General features: G+C 40.3%; 1 protein-coding gene across 1 annotated transcript; it reads left to right on the top strand.

Annotated features, from left to right (window-relative positions):
• Nucleotides 1-3,493: 3,493 nt before the first annotated feature.
• On the top strand, nucleotides 3,494-13,647 carry synpra (synaptoporin a; the record flags this gene model as incomplete). The annotated part of the gene is made up of 6 exons (XM_079747852.1): nucleotides 3,494-3,511; nucleotides 3,611-3,676; nucleotides 11,977-12,101; nucleotides 12,462-12,660; nucleotides 13,073-13,264; nucleotides 13,396-13,647. 6 exons carry the CDS (start codon nucleotides 3,494-3,496, stop codon nucleotides 13,645-13,647), a joined length of 852 nt encoding a protein of 283 aa, XP_079603978.1.
• Nucleotides 13,648-14,364: the final 717 nt, after the last annotated feature.

Genomic DNA, 14,364 nt, shown 5'->3' with positions numbered 1-14,364 from the left:
CATTAATACTGTAGTGAAAGCTCCCAGCTAACGTGAGTGCTTATGTTATATTTACAGGTCAATGAGAACAAATGGACTCTTGGCCAGTTAACTGGCTAATTATTGACATTTGTGGTGTCAACATCCAAGCTGGTATTTTGTGTCAATGGATTAGTTGCCTAGCAACTGTTTTTGTAGTATTCCTTTCTTCTCTTCTCTTTCTTCTGTTTACTTGTTAGTTGTGATGTGAGGGAGAAGGATTGTGGTTAGAAGAGCTTATGCATTTCTTTTGACAACAGACATGATCAATGTGGAGTGTGTTTTCATATATGACCTTTTATAGTGGTCCAATGCTGATTCAAAAATGTCCTTATACTAAGCTAAAGGAAGCCAAAATAAGAGCGGCAGTTCACAGAGAGAACCCCCAGTCATCCAGAGATGTGTGAGTGCACTAAGTAAGTGAAGCAGCACATATTCCTCTTGAACTGTGACAAGCTCAGATGAACCCCCAGGGCAGACCCCTGTACACTCTGAAGTGATTCCTAGCATGCTGGAGTGCTATGGGGGTGTTTAGAGAAAGCTGGAATAAGTTGCTTAAAGTATAAAGGCTTCTGGTTTGTGATCCATACTGGCACTGCTTCCAGACAAAAAATATTGACCTCATAATGGAAGAGCATGCGTGTGATCTATGTGCCATTCAATTCGTTCCTTAAATGAGTAATTAATCTGCCAATAATTCAACAGCATATCAGCAATTAGTGCATCCTTGACAAGCCAATCGGTGCATGACGTGATGTGCATTCTGAGAGTTTTTTCACATTTCTTGCTTAGAAAAGAAAGAGAGGCTTAGAGGAGAAAAACAATAAGAATGTATAGCATTGTCAACTGAAGCACCAACGTGCCTCACATTAAACCTTTCAGAATGAATGGCTCTACGCTTTAAAGTTGTATCTTCTTTTTCCCTGTGACCCTCAATCCCTGTGATCCCTTTGTCTCCACCTCCCCCCTCTCTTTTGCCACTCTCTCCATCATACTAAAGTTAATCCAAATTATATACGCTGCCTAACTGCTGCAAAATGGGCAGGACTAGGGCTCATGCTTTCTTAAGAAGAACCATTTCCCAATGGATTATTTTAGTTTCAATGTCTGATCACGTTGCATTGCTTCTTTGTGCCATCAGAGGCTTGTGCAAAAGGTCTCATTAACGGACTGTAATATATGATTTAATCCTAAACACCTCCTGTGACTCTCCAATGCTGCTGAGGAGGAAAGTAACGGGACAAAGCACGTTACAAAACATGACGTGACAAAGCACTTGCAATTTAACCTTGTGTTTTTCTTTTACTTGGAAGAAAAGGTTGAGGCTTTGGTTATCTTTTTAGTTTACTCCACTGCTACATGTTTAACAAATACATTCAAATTCACAGCGGAGTGTTATGACTTGCATTCATCTTTCAAGATAACCCTGCATCTATTACTGTACTCCAAAATGTCAAAGAGCACTCTGGGGACCTCGCCACTATACAGATGTACTCCCCATCACAATCTCCAAGTGAGCAGTAATTGCTGTGAGAATTGTGGCATGTCTCACTGTTGGATGAAATAGATAAGGGGCTGACCCGGTCTGTGCTGTAATTCCTGACTGTGCAGCAATGCAGAAGCTTAGACCAGGGGAGGAGAATAGTTTGTTGGCGTTGTGCTGCTGCCCATTTCCTCAATTCCTCCTCTCTTTTCTATCTTCCTCACCAGTTGACCTATATTTATTGTCATTAAGGGCATGTCACTCCATTGCGCAAACACACTGTTATAGATGATGCATGATGCACAAGTTAATTGGGTGTCAACCCTGCCTTTTGAGGAGGACACTGAATGAACACACACACACACATACACACACACACACACACACACACACACACACACACACACACACACACACACACACAATCTCTCTCTCTCTCTCCCCTGTTGCAGCCATCGCTACAGATCAACATAAAAACACCTTCTGCACCCAATCATTACCCACTACTATACTGACAACAGTACATACTGACATATGGACCATTGGACCCACCTGGTGAACCTGCAGGTGCTTTACATTCTAACTCTGGATTATTTCTTAGTTACAGAGAGCTGGGACAGTTTAACGTTGTTGATGTTGTTAAAGCAGCAGTGTTCAAAGGCTATATCTTTGTAGCCTACGGTTGTTGTTCGTAATGAATATTTCTGAAAATCCATCTTTGGATACTTAAGACTGCTCCCCTAATGTCACTTCTTTGAGCGCACTATTCAAGAGAATACAACTATTTTTTGTGTAGATTAAAATGTTTAAACAAATCGCATCCTAACTAAGTGGAGGCAAGATATTGCCCTGGGTTTGGTGTGGCGACAAAATCAGCCAATCACATCAATAAGTTCCTAATCGCACGGACAGAGCCCTTCAGGCTGCGTGTTGGGAGTAGAGAGCGAAAGTGAGAGAGACAGATAGAGGAGGGGATGGGCAAAAGCAACCGAACGATGGAGGAGGATGTTGTGAAATTAGCCACGCTGTCAGAGCGGTTAGCCTCTCTTTCCCTCTTGCATGAGCCGATATATAAATAAAGAATTGCCTAATAATAACAGCATGCTACTCGAGCTTTCCAAACCCATTGTGCCTTCAGCGTGTTGGTTACCTTTTCCGCAGAAAGGAAAGACTATAGCATGGAACAACAGGCATTAATAAGGCGGAATTCCCATTTGCTGTGATTCAATTAGAAAGAATATTTAACATTGTTAAATATGAAAAATAATATAACAAAGGCCTAAAACATTAAGAATTGTTAGTCTTTTAATTTAAACATTTAGGTTTTGAATTTAATTTGTGTCTGTTCGGCAACGCACAAGTTTATTCTCGTTTATTGTCATTTGGAAAGCAAACTGATATTCAATCTCAAAAAATAAAATAAGAAATGGGAACAGATCGTCGCTCTTCGTAGAGCCAATCACTGAACATCCCCCTGGCATGTTTCCTTGTGGAACCTAGTCCGAGAGAGGGTCCTGAATGTTTGCGTTTTGCTGGTCTACAGCAATGCAACTTCCGGTTAATTAATTCCTATGAACTATGTACACCAGTTAACAGTCTTGGGAGTGAGAATAATAATAAGATGACAAAAATTAGAGCAACGAGACATAAATATGGGGTTTTGACGAATATTTTGAAAAAGCAATATCCGAAACATGCAACCGTAACTGATAGCCCGAGTTCCCTCCCTTTTCTCAACTCTTGGCGTAACTGAAAGTCCCGCCCTTTCTTTTTTTGTCAATAACGCTCATTTTGAGCATCCCGTTCTAGGCGTTCCGTTGTGAGAAGAGCACGGCTGGGACCGATCCGAGATGATGTGGACGGGGCTCGGTGTTTTCCGTATGCACGAGTAATTAGGAGAGACTGTCCAAAAGGGAAAAGGACGGACGCGGTGTACATCAATTGACATTGGGTTGCTTTAATTTTCGATTTTTATTTAAAATTGGACGTGAAATGGACACCGCTAACAAGGTTAGTCAAAATCAAGAAACACAATTTCAATAATCTTTCCTATTTAGCAAGAACATTCCATGAGATGAATAGGCTACTTATTCCGTTTGTTTTCTGCAGCTTGCATCGGTGGCAACATTTCAGATCCTAAAATCACCTCTGGGGTTTATTCGTGTGTTGGAATGGGTAAGTACAAAGTTTGTTTTGAAAAAAAAAAAAGGTTTTATTTTTGCATCTTTGGTGATGGACTCTAGACTATATTAGCGCCGTGTTAAACATCATAACTAAATGGCTATTGTATTTTTTTTTTCACTAGATGGTTTTTCATTTGAAAATTCACTTGAAAAATTATCCTATACATGTATCCGTTACTCCGTAAATGCATCCTTACATTTAAAATGTAGCTGTTTTATTTTTTAGTGTCATTCATATTACAGTTCAAAATAGCCTAAGGGGAAGAGATAAGTGGTATGCTTTGATGTGAGTTTAAAGAAATTGCTCTAAACATAGGGCATTCAGGCTTATTTACAGATGTTGTGAAGTGTGTATGTATGTGTTCAGATCACGTGTTTGTATTTCCTAATTAAGTCCAAGTCTAGAGATATTAGCCTAAATCAAAGCATTTCTAAAGGAGCGAATCTTTCTTCAGCTCTGAAAGAACACAATGGTGATAAGGCTGATGTCTGTCATGTTATTTAGATGCACATGGAAATTTGGTGGGTCAGACCTCAAACGGCTGATTAACCAAACCACCAGCTGCATGGTATAGATAACACCCCTGCATTTATGTGTGCTACGTGATAGTGTCTGTTTGTGTGTGTGTGTGTGTGTGTGTGTGTGTGTGTGTGTGTGTGTGTGTGTGTGTGTGTGTCAAATATGTTCAACATATTGGTTGAGTCTGTATGCGTCATTTTGTAGTTCTCTGCAATAATGATATATATGGTATATTTATATTTATATGTTATATCTCCTGAGTCCTGTCAGTAATGGCAGTCTTGACCCAGGCAGGAACAAGGATTCGAGATTGCCAGAGAGTTCATTCCTGATTTACTAAGCTTTTTTCCAAAAAAAAAACAAACACATAATATCAAAAAAATAACTAATATATCTTATTAAAAGCTAGGTGTGGTAACTCAAATGTTCTTGCTTGGTGACTAACACATATCAACATCAAATGACAATGATAATAGAAAAAAAAAGCCATTGGAGAAAAGGATGACATCAGGGACACAAGGTAACAGGAACTGTTCAACTCTCCGTCCATCTTTGAGTGCGGTCGGCTTCGTCTCAGCTTGAGGAGACTGAGGATGGAGGATGTAATGATCAACATGAGATTGGAGAATAATAATTAGATTCTGTCTAGTCTGGCTATTTTTTGGTCAAACTGCCATTTATTTCTACTGTTGCAGGAGTCGCTTTGTGAGATACACTTCAAAACATATGCTTACCAATGAGGTATGTTTAGGTGTTAAAGGCACTTTATCCAAGTCAATCCATATTTGATCATGATTTAATGATCACATGATATGACACACGCATGCACACAGACACAGACACACACACAGACAGACACACAGACACACACCCACACACACACACACACAGCTGTAAGGTCTGCCAATCTCCTCTTTTAGACAAGTGAGGCGGAAGCTGTCCTTCGAGATACGCCTAAACTCTTCACTGTGTGTATGTGCTTTCATATGTTTCTATGTACGTGTGTCTGGGAGAGAGGGCAAGAGAGAGAGCGCGAGAGAGGGCTAGAAATTGCATGGTAGATTGAGCATATGATGCAATTTATGTACATGTACTGTATGTGTGTCAACTGTTTGTCGTCACACACAGGAGCACTGCTCCATGAAGCTCAAGAGTACAAACTCAATGAATCGGCCCTGCTGTGTGTCTGGCTTCTACACACAGGAGGAGCCTGTTGTGTAGCACACATTGCTCAGGAGTCATCATCAACATCACTAGATGGGAGGCATTTTTTTTACACATCCAGCTAATAAAAGAAGGTTTGGGGCTACCCTATCCTGCAGCTTTAATATCGAAAGTCAAGTCTTAGAAGCTTCCTTTTGCCATGCAGGTAGTGTTTTAGAGCTTGTCAAAAACAATGTAATAACCATCTGTGAATCAGAGGAAAGGCCACCTGTCCCAAAACCCAGGACTTTAATGCTAGTTAACTATCCTCACATGACCATTTAGCCATACAATCTACCTATGGCAGAGAAGGGGGACGACCAAGAACATCATTTCCTATTTCACCCCCTTGCATCGCTGGCAAAATATATTCAGTGAGGTACATTTCAGATGACAGATGTATTTCTCTATAACTGATTATCATTATCATTGTTGTCAATGCTTAACCACTTTTACATTCTATTCTGTTATTCAGTTGTCTAAACGTTGAATATAACACTGTTTTACTGGCTGATCTTCCTGGGCTTCTAGTATTATTGGCCCCTGCTGCTCCTCTCAAATGGTCCCTAATGGTCCCTTTGCATTTGGTTTTCTGCTATCATAACTAGCTGGCGGGAGAATTGCAGTGGCAGAAAGTAACATGCTGTTTGTGTGTTGATACTGGCAAACACTTCTGCTTGAGTAGAGAGAGAGAGAGAGAGAGAGAGAGAGAGAGAGAGAGAGAGAGAGAGAGAGAGAGAGAGAGAGAGAGAGAGAGAGAGAGAGAGAGAGAGAGAGAGAGAGAGAGAGAGAGAGAGAGAGAGAGAGAGAGAGAGAGAGAGAGAGAGAGAGAGAGGAATATTTTCACCCTATAAACACACACATACACAAACACTCGCATAGCTATATAAACTGAAATGAGACATGCATATGTATACAGTCATACATATTAAAATAGAACATACACAGTAACCAATTCATATACAAGAATTCAATAAAAAGCACATGGATCCACCTTGTGTTCTGTTTCTTATGGTGGTTTTTGCTGTGCAGCAGTTTTTTTGTAAAAAAGTCATCCATAACAGATTAATCATTTCTGCTCACTTGCGAGTGACACCAGACTTTTCAGCAGTTCTTCCACCATTGGAAACTAACAGAACAGTGTGGAGAGATGTGTCTGAGACGCCTTCACGCTACTCTTCACCCCCTGATGTCAAATCACAGCACATTGTTGTAGGCAAGTACTGCCACCTTGACACTTCACTGATCTCTAAAAGGGCAGGAAGGTGTGCAGGAGATGTATTCTGAAAAGGAAAACAAGTGTAGCTCTTCAGAGAAGGGTGCCCTTTATTCGGTGTCCTGCTGCTCTTTGACACAACCTCCTCCTCAGCTGTAATCATTTTCAACAGGTTGTGGTTGGAACGGTTCTCATCTCCAGCTTCATCATCAAATGATCTCTGATCCCTGCGTATTCCTGCATGGTATTAATCAACGTTTAGAGGTTTGGTCCGTGCCCACTGTGCTAACCTAGAGAGCAGCACCTAACCAGCCATGAAACACAATGTTCTTCATCTCTTTATGCCCCTCAAGAGACGAGGGGACATGATGGTGTAGTGGTTTGTGTGCTTGACTCCCGGCCAAAAAAACCAAATCCCCCCACTTCCCTTTTGCCTTTCCACCACCACGGCCACAAACACCACTTAACCCGAGACGGGGGGGGGGGGGGAGCAAGAGAGAAAGAGATAGTGAGTGAGAGAGAGGGCATAGGATGGAAAATGTAGAGAATGTTTGTGTGTGTTTGTGGTTCTCTGTGGGTGCAATATTGTGTTTTTTTATTTGTCTGTCATTGTGTATTCATTGGTATGTTAATAGATTTGTGTCTGCATTTTCCCTACAAAAAAACACACACCAGAGTCAGAGGGACTGCCATGAGAAAAAGACATCCATTGCCATCACCATGATGGTGTAACTTCAGCATCATTCACCATGATGGCTTTGATGAGGGCTACCCCACGCTGTCCACACCTGTCGGGTCCACTGTGACCTAGATTACCCCCACCAAGCCAGAGTACGGGTGCTGAGCATGGCTTGATGCCATACTCTGTGTCTAGTAATGACGGCACTCTGGAGCATGCATGTGTCCTTCTGAATTCTGAATCATTTGTTGGGAAACTCTCCCTAGTAGTACCTCAAAATGATGTTTGTGTGTGAGAGAGAGCGAGAGAGAGAGAGAGAGAGAGAGAGAGAAAAAAAGAGAGAGGGAGAGCCTGTCTGTGTATGGTTTTACTCAGCACCGTGACATGGCTATCCTAATTCTTAGCTCCACTAACAGTGACGGCCTACGACAAACAATATGTTGTACCAGTGGTGACATTTTGTTTGGACTTGAGATATATGCTAACTTTGACTGTGATCACTGTGACAGTTCTATTGGTGGCCAAAGAAGAGAGGCCGAAGAAAGCCAGGCATTCCCTATTTTAATGCCTATTCGATTAATATTGGTGTTATGTAAATACTTTTAATATACAGTTCAATATTTTCAATAAAATGTTTACTTTACAGTCCTGAAACACTTCTGTGTTTTGCATTTCTGCATTTTATTTAATTGATTGAGTGTATGGTGAACCATGCGTGATAGAACTTGCTGTAGTTGCTTTTATCCACTAGGTGGCATACAAAACCTGATCAGGTTCCTAAACTCCAATGGATCATGATCATGGTCATTTTTATATTCCAAAGCTTTTGTTTGTTTAGTTTTGATGATCAGAGTCCACAAATTGTAGCCTAGAATGATTATCTAATGGCTGCCTTAATCCTATTTCACAGCTTTTTTCTGTAACTTAACTGAGAAGTTGCGACAATTCTAGCTATAGAAGTTTAGTGTGTTCTGGACTATTTGGTTTAAGAGCATCCTTTTCATATCGTTATCGATCTTCTTGGTGTCCTGTTCAGTGACGTCAATAAAGAATAAAAGCTGCCTTTGATGCTTTGTGAGATGGGAAATACAGAAGAGTTGTAATGCCCTCTTTAATTAAACTTTTCGGAAAGAAATAATGAATCTGTAGTTACAGATAGCCAAGCGGCAAAGTCTACAATTAAGACTTAACCAAAGCATAGTCCCCACTATAATAACCCTTTGCTTACTTTTTGTATTTAATAGTGAGACTTGATAATATTGAATATCAACACAGACATAAAACTGTACTTTATGGATTCATTGTACACATGCACCCCTTGGGCATCTGTTCCACTTCCTTTCCCAAACACATCTTAGCAGGATAAGTGTGTGTTGTGAGGCGGACTGATGGCAGATAATAATGGATAACTACAGTGAATTAGGCTCCTAGTGGCCTGGAGGACCACTGAAAGCACAGCCGTGTACTCTCCTTCTGTTAGCCAATCACATACTCCGCTGCTTGGATTACAGAGAGTGGGAGGTGTTTTTTTTTCTAAGCAGAGGTCAGTTCTGGTTAGGGTGATGATAGGGTACCTGATTTGGTTACCTCTGGAGGGTGAGGCAACTTTATATGGTAACATTAAGCTTGAAGAGAGTAGACGTGTGACTGTACAAATTGCTTTCACCTCAGATTTGCTTCTCAGACCTGAATGCCCTAATAAATGACCCCATTTCTGCCATGCCATAGTCCCCAGCCCCCCAATATCATTACAGACCCTGGGTCTGTAATGATATTGGGTCTGAGAGCAGCTGCTCTTGGCGTTGATGAATGCCGGCAAAAAAGTGGGATCATTTCTTTTAGCTAATACATGATAAAAGTTTTGCAAACCTGACCAAGGATGTTACAAGAAAATTACATTTTGGGGGTTTTATTTCAGCCCTAGTCCCACATTTTTATCCAGCACTTTCAAACGGAAAATCGATCCCATTTGCACATTTAGCTAGACTCTGTGATGAAACATTTGAAATCCTTTTTTAGATATTCCTGTTAATCCCTCAAAGAACATTATTTTTGTAATACAAAACCCTTTCAAAAAATATTATTTTGATTATTATTAAATTATAAATATATATATATATATATATATATATATATATATATATATATATATATATATATATATATATATATTTACACATCTGTAAGCCTTACAAACTAGTGTATAACAATACATTTCTAGTTACTGGTTTTCTGGGTCACCAGAATAATTAGACAATATTAAACATTAATAAAAAGCTTTACATTTCACGCAGAGTGACATTTCAGTTATTCCATTCAATATTTCCTCTGTTTTAATAGGGGTATGTAAAAGACATATTGATAAGAAGTCAACACCTTTAGGTTAAAAATGCTTATTCCGTAGTTGCCATCCTAATGTCAATTGAGACTTTTATGTGCACCACAAAGATACTGATCACAATTCAAATTGTGGGTTTTTGAGTATGCCTCCTGCTTTGTCAAATCCCCATGGCTATATCTCTAGCTCACCCCCTGTGTAACTGTTTCTCCCAATTAATCTCTCTCATGCGTCTCTCCTGTTCTACCCATTTCATGCAGACTAAGGTAGCAGGAGAACATGTGGGAAAAGAGGAATGGACAGAACTAGTAACGCACAGACAGACATACGGACACACAAACAAAACACCCGCACCCACTTAAACACACACCTCATGGTTTTCCTTGGTCAGTCCCCTTTAGATTGTAGGAGCTCAGTGTGAGAATGGGAGTTAAGGTTTCTGGCAGCACTGATGCATAGAGGCCAGATCGGATATTATTTTCTTCAATGTGTATGGTCATATTTGCACCGGTAAGTTCTACGATTGCTGATGTTTATATACAGATAATATGTGAAGAGATGGCAGTTGAGGGTCATGTTATAAAGTTACAGAATTTGGATTTTAGTATTGTCACAAAGGTTCACATTTAATTTAAAACATACTTATAATTATCCCATAATATTTCTTTAATGTGTTACTTTATCCAAATCTTCCTTCATAAAGCATAATAAGTAGTTATTTAATTGTACGGTTTATTGCAGATTACAGTTGAATTATTTATTGTGAAAGTAGAATTCCAAAGACTGAATAAATATTTGGTCATATGGATCCTGTGTTTATTGAATGCTGGAAAATCTACATCTAGCTGAATAATGGTTTATAACACAGTTCAGCGGCCTAGACAAGGCAATAGCTCTGCCCTGATATAACATGATGAAACCATATTGATACCATTAATTTCATGTTGTTATAGGACCTCACCACTGATGTGATTCTACTAGCGGGTTGAGCACACAGGATCAATGAGGAGATTTGTGAATGTAGTGGAGAAGTCAGAATCAACTACTGGCAAAAGGATGGCTCTCATGAATGTTTGCGGTCTGGCTAATATGAACACCATTTCAGACCATGACTCTGCCATTGTTCCATTGTGAAGATAGGACTCGTGGTCAGTACGATGTCAACAGATATGTATTGGGAAACACGGCTGAAACCTCATTCATTTGATTAGTTAGAATGAGAGACCATTTGTCCAAGGGTTTTGGTATCCTGGGCAATGGACATCCCAAACAAAAACAATATGAACTTGGTGTGAACAAAAACAATGACTAACCTATAACTATTTTTAACTAACCTGCCAATCAAAGTGCTACCAAACACAATGCAGTCAGTTGTATTGGAGCTTAACCTGTCATCAAATATGTTGTCATTGTTTGACAATATTGCATACTATTGCATGCAATATCCCTTTAACCTATCCCAAAGTTAACTTATAGGGACCCTCAGATTCCTGTGAATTACAGAGAACATTACTGTGAATTGCAAGATTAACTTATGTTCCATCGATACCTTTATCCATAACTGGACAGACCAGGTTTACTGAGCTTGATGAGCAGATGGGCTCAGAGCTGATGAGGTAATCCTATTTTAACACTTAACACAGATCTGTGATTGGAGCAATAATCCTGGAGGGGGGAAATGTGTTTACATGTGGATGCATTGTAGACATTCAGAAACTCTTTGGTTGGCTTAATGGCTCTCTAATCTTATTGATGCTGGGACTAATGGACTATTTTATTAAGCCATCAAAGTCCTCTATAAAATCATTATTGTGTTATAATAAAAAAATACTTTGGAATCATCAAACACCATCAAGTACCTCAGATATGTATTCCCCAATTAAAAAGACAAAAACAATGTGGACTAAAACAATGCTACAGGTATGCGGCCATGTTTTGTGTTTAGCATTGCCTATTACTCTGTATAGAATGGTACCGATGCTGCAGATTATGGCTTGATAATGGAGCATTGAGTCAGACTCATGATGCAGATAGTAATCAGATTGTGGGAGAGAAATAGAGAGAGAGACTCAATATGCTTTCTTCACCTCCGTGCAACCGTCAGTTCTGCTCTGAAGGCTACACTAATGCAATTCCTTAAAGTGGATGCTCTCGCATGAGGCCCCTGTCAACAATATCTGTAGCTTTTCACAGGCAGAGAGAATGGAAGAGGGAGTTCTTATAGCAATTATCACCTGTAAAGTATCTTGTCATTGTCGCTTTGAGAAAAAGAGAGTGAATTGCTTGACTGTGTTTTGACAGTAACCAAAGTAATGCGTGCTTCTGTGTCCATACAGCTCTTTGCCATTTTTGCGTTTGCCACATGCGGTGGCTACACAGGGCAGCTGAGGGTTAGTGTTGACTGCATGGAGAAGGCCAGCAGCAACCTCAGCATCGCCATAGACTTCTCCTATCCTTTCAGGTAAGCGTTCGTGTTGAACTTTAGACAAGTTTTAACAATGATACCTTACTTGAAAAAAGCACAACTTGAATTGGACACTTAACAGCGCCTTTGCCATTCAAAACACAACCAATGTTAACAAGTGTTACTCCTTTTAAAGCCAATGCAATCTTCTTTCTTCACTATTCCATATTCCATATGGATTTTGAGCCTTGATATTTTTAAAATAGACAATATGCATGCAGGGAGCTATTTATTGTACCTTCAACCGATACAAATAGTCCATATCGAGATATCCGGATAGCGTTTGAATTCCGATGACATACGGTGGCGGGGAAACTGCTTGACCGCGACCCCCTGGACCTCGTCTGTGTGTGTCAGGCTGCACCAGGTGTCCTTTGAAGCCCCGCTGTGCGAAGAAATGAGGAGCGAGCGCCTTTTCCTGTCTGGAGACTACTCCTCCTCTGCCGAGTTCTTCGTCACCATATCGGTCTTCGCCTTCCTCTACTCCCTCATGGCCACCGTCGTGTACATCTTCTACCACAACAAGTACTGCGAGAACAACCGAGGGCCCCTTATCGTGAGTCTGCCAGAGTCCTCTGTGACCTTTGACCTGCTGAGAGCAGTCCATTCAGATTCAGGGTACTTTAATCCCCCAAAGGGGAATTATTATTTCTTCTCAAAATAATAACAATTGAAGTAAAAGATATAATCAGAGAAATGCTATATAAAAATGGAAAATAGGAAAAATAATGCATATCTATAAAGTGAAAGTCTATTCAAATATATGATATTTGTTTGGTCCTGTCTGACTCAACCGGTAGGGGATTGCGTCACTACCAGGGTTAGGGGTTTGATTCCGAATGGGGCATTAGAGTGTATGGATGTAAGAATGTATAATGGTATGGTTGACACTTTGGATCCACCACATGGCATGTATTACATGTGTGTGTTGGAATGTTTTAAAATGATCCCTTCTGCTTTACCACCAGGACTTCATTGTGACGGTAGTGTTCTCCTTCCTGTGGCTGGTGAGTTCGTCCGCCTGGGCCAAGGCTCTGTCTGACGTCAAGATGGCCACAGACCCTGACGAGGTGCAGCTAATCGTCTCCGCCTGTAAAGATCAAAGAAACACCTGTGGCTCTGTGCAAGGCCCGCGCTGGTCTGGCCTCAACACCTCTGTGGTAGGTTGCTGTGCTGTTTTAGATATTTATTTCTTGTCAGGTGTGGTGCAATGCTGAGATCGGTGGACTTTTTTTGTTTCATTTTCCATTTCCATGTACCATTCTGGTTCTGTCTCTCTTTGATGTTATAGGTGTTTGGATTCCTCAACTTTGTGCTATGGGCTGGCAACATCTGGTTTGTGTTCAAGGAGACAGGGTGGCACAAAGGAGCTGTGAAGCAGCAAGGAGGCCCACCAGAGATACAGCCCTGCTCTTTCGGTCAGCAGGCCTACAACCCGAGCAGCTTTGACCAATCAGGGGGCTATGGTGCCCAGGGAGACCAATCCCCACCCTCTGAATATAGCCAGGTTGGGGGCTCCACCTTATACCCCAATCCAATGTAGGTGCATCTCTATACTTCAGCTAACAGAAACGCTGTACTATAATCTAAAGGCTATTCAGGATAAGAGTTAAGAAAATAAAAAGGAAGAGTACTAATCCAAATAATGCAGACCCCTCAATTTGGTTCATCCTTTTCTGAGTGGCCTGTGTTGAAGAGAAAAGCGTTATGCAGAATACTAACGTGAAGTTAAAGTTGTCCCTATTGTGACAGTAAAGGTATTGATAGCTATCTTGAACCAAACATGGTCACAAACAGTATTTTAGTTTGAGTTGTTAATTGTTGTAGTGATTGTATTCTGTAGAAATGTGTTTTAATCTACCTTTCAGTGCTTGGTGCGTTTCCCCCTTCATTTTTTGATAATATTTAATGGGATGTGTTGACCACATGCATGACTTGTTGGCGATAGTGTGCTCTCTAATTGCAAGTTTAAAAAAAGACAGCAATGTATCACTGAACTCAAGTCTTTTTCAAACAGATATTCTAAAGTGGATATTAAGTCATATTTTGTCAGTTTTTTTTATGTTAATATCTGTTTATTTCCTATTCATACATAACACTAGCTTATAACTTTATAATGAAATGCTACCACATGTCCAGAGGGCAAACTTAAAACCTTAAGTGTAGCCAATAAGACATTTACATTTTTATAGAATAAAGACAAAATTTACGTATCATAATACGATCTCCATGCATAACAATTATCTGTATATATTGTGGC

The sequence above is a fragment of the Pollachius pollachius genome (genome assembly GCF_949987615.1).
Source record: "Pollachius pollachius genome assembly, chromosome: 12".
In the NCBI taxonomy this organism is placed as follows: Eukaryota; Metazoa; Chordata; class Actinopteri; order Gadiformes; family Gadidae; genus Pollachius; species Pollachius pollachius.
This window is presented reverse-complemented; position numbering and strand designations above follow the sequence as displayed.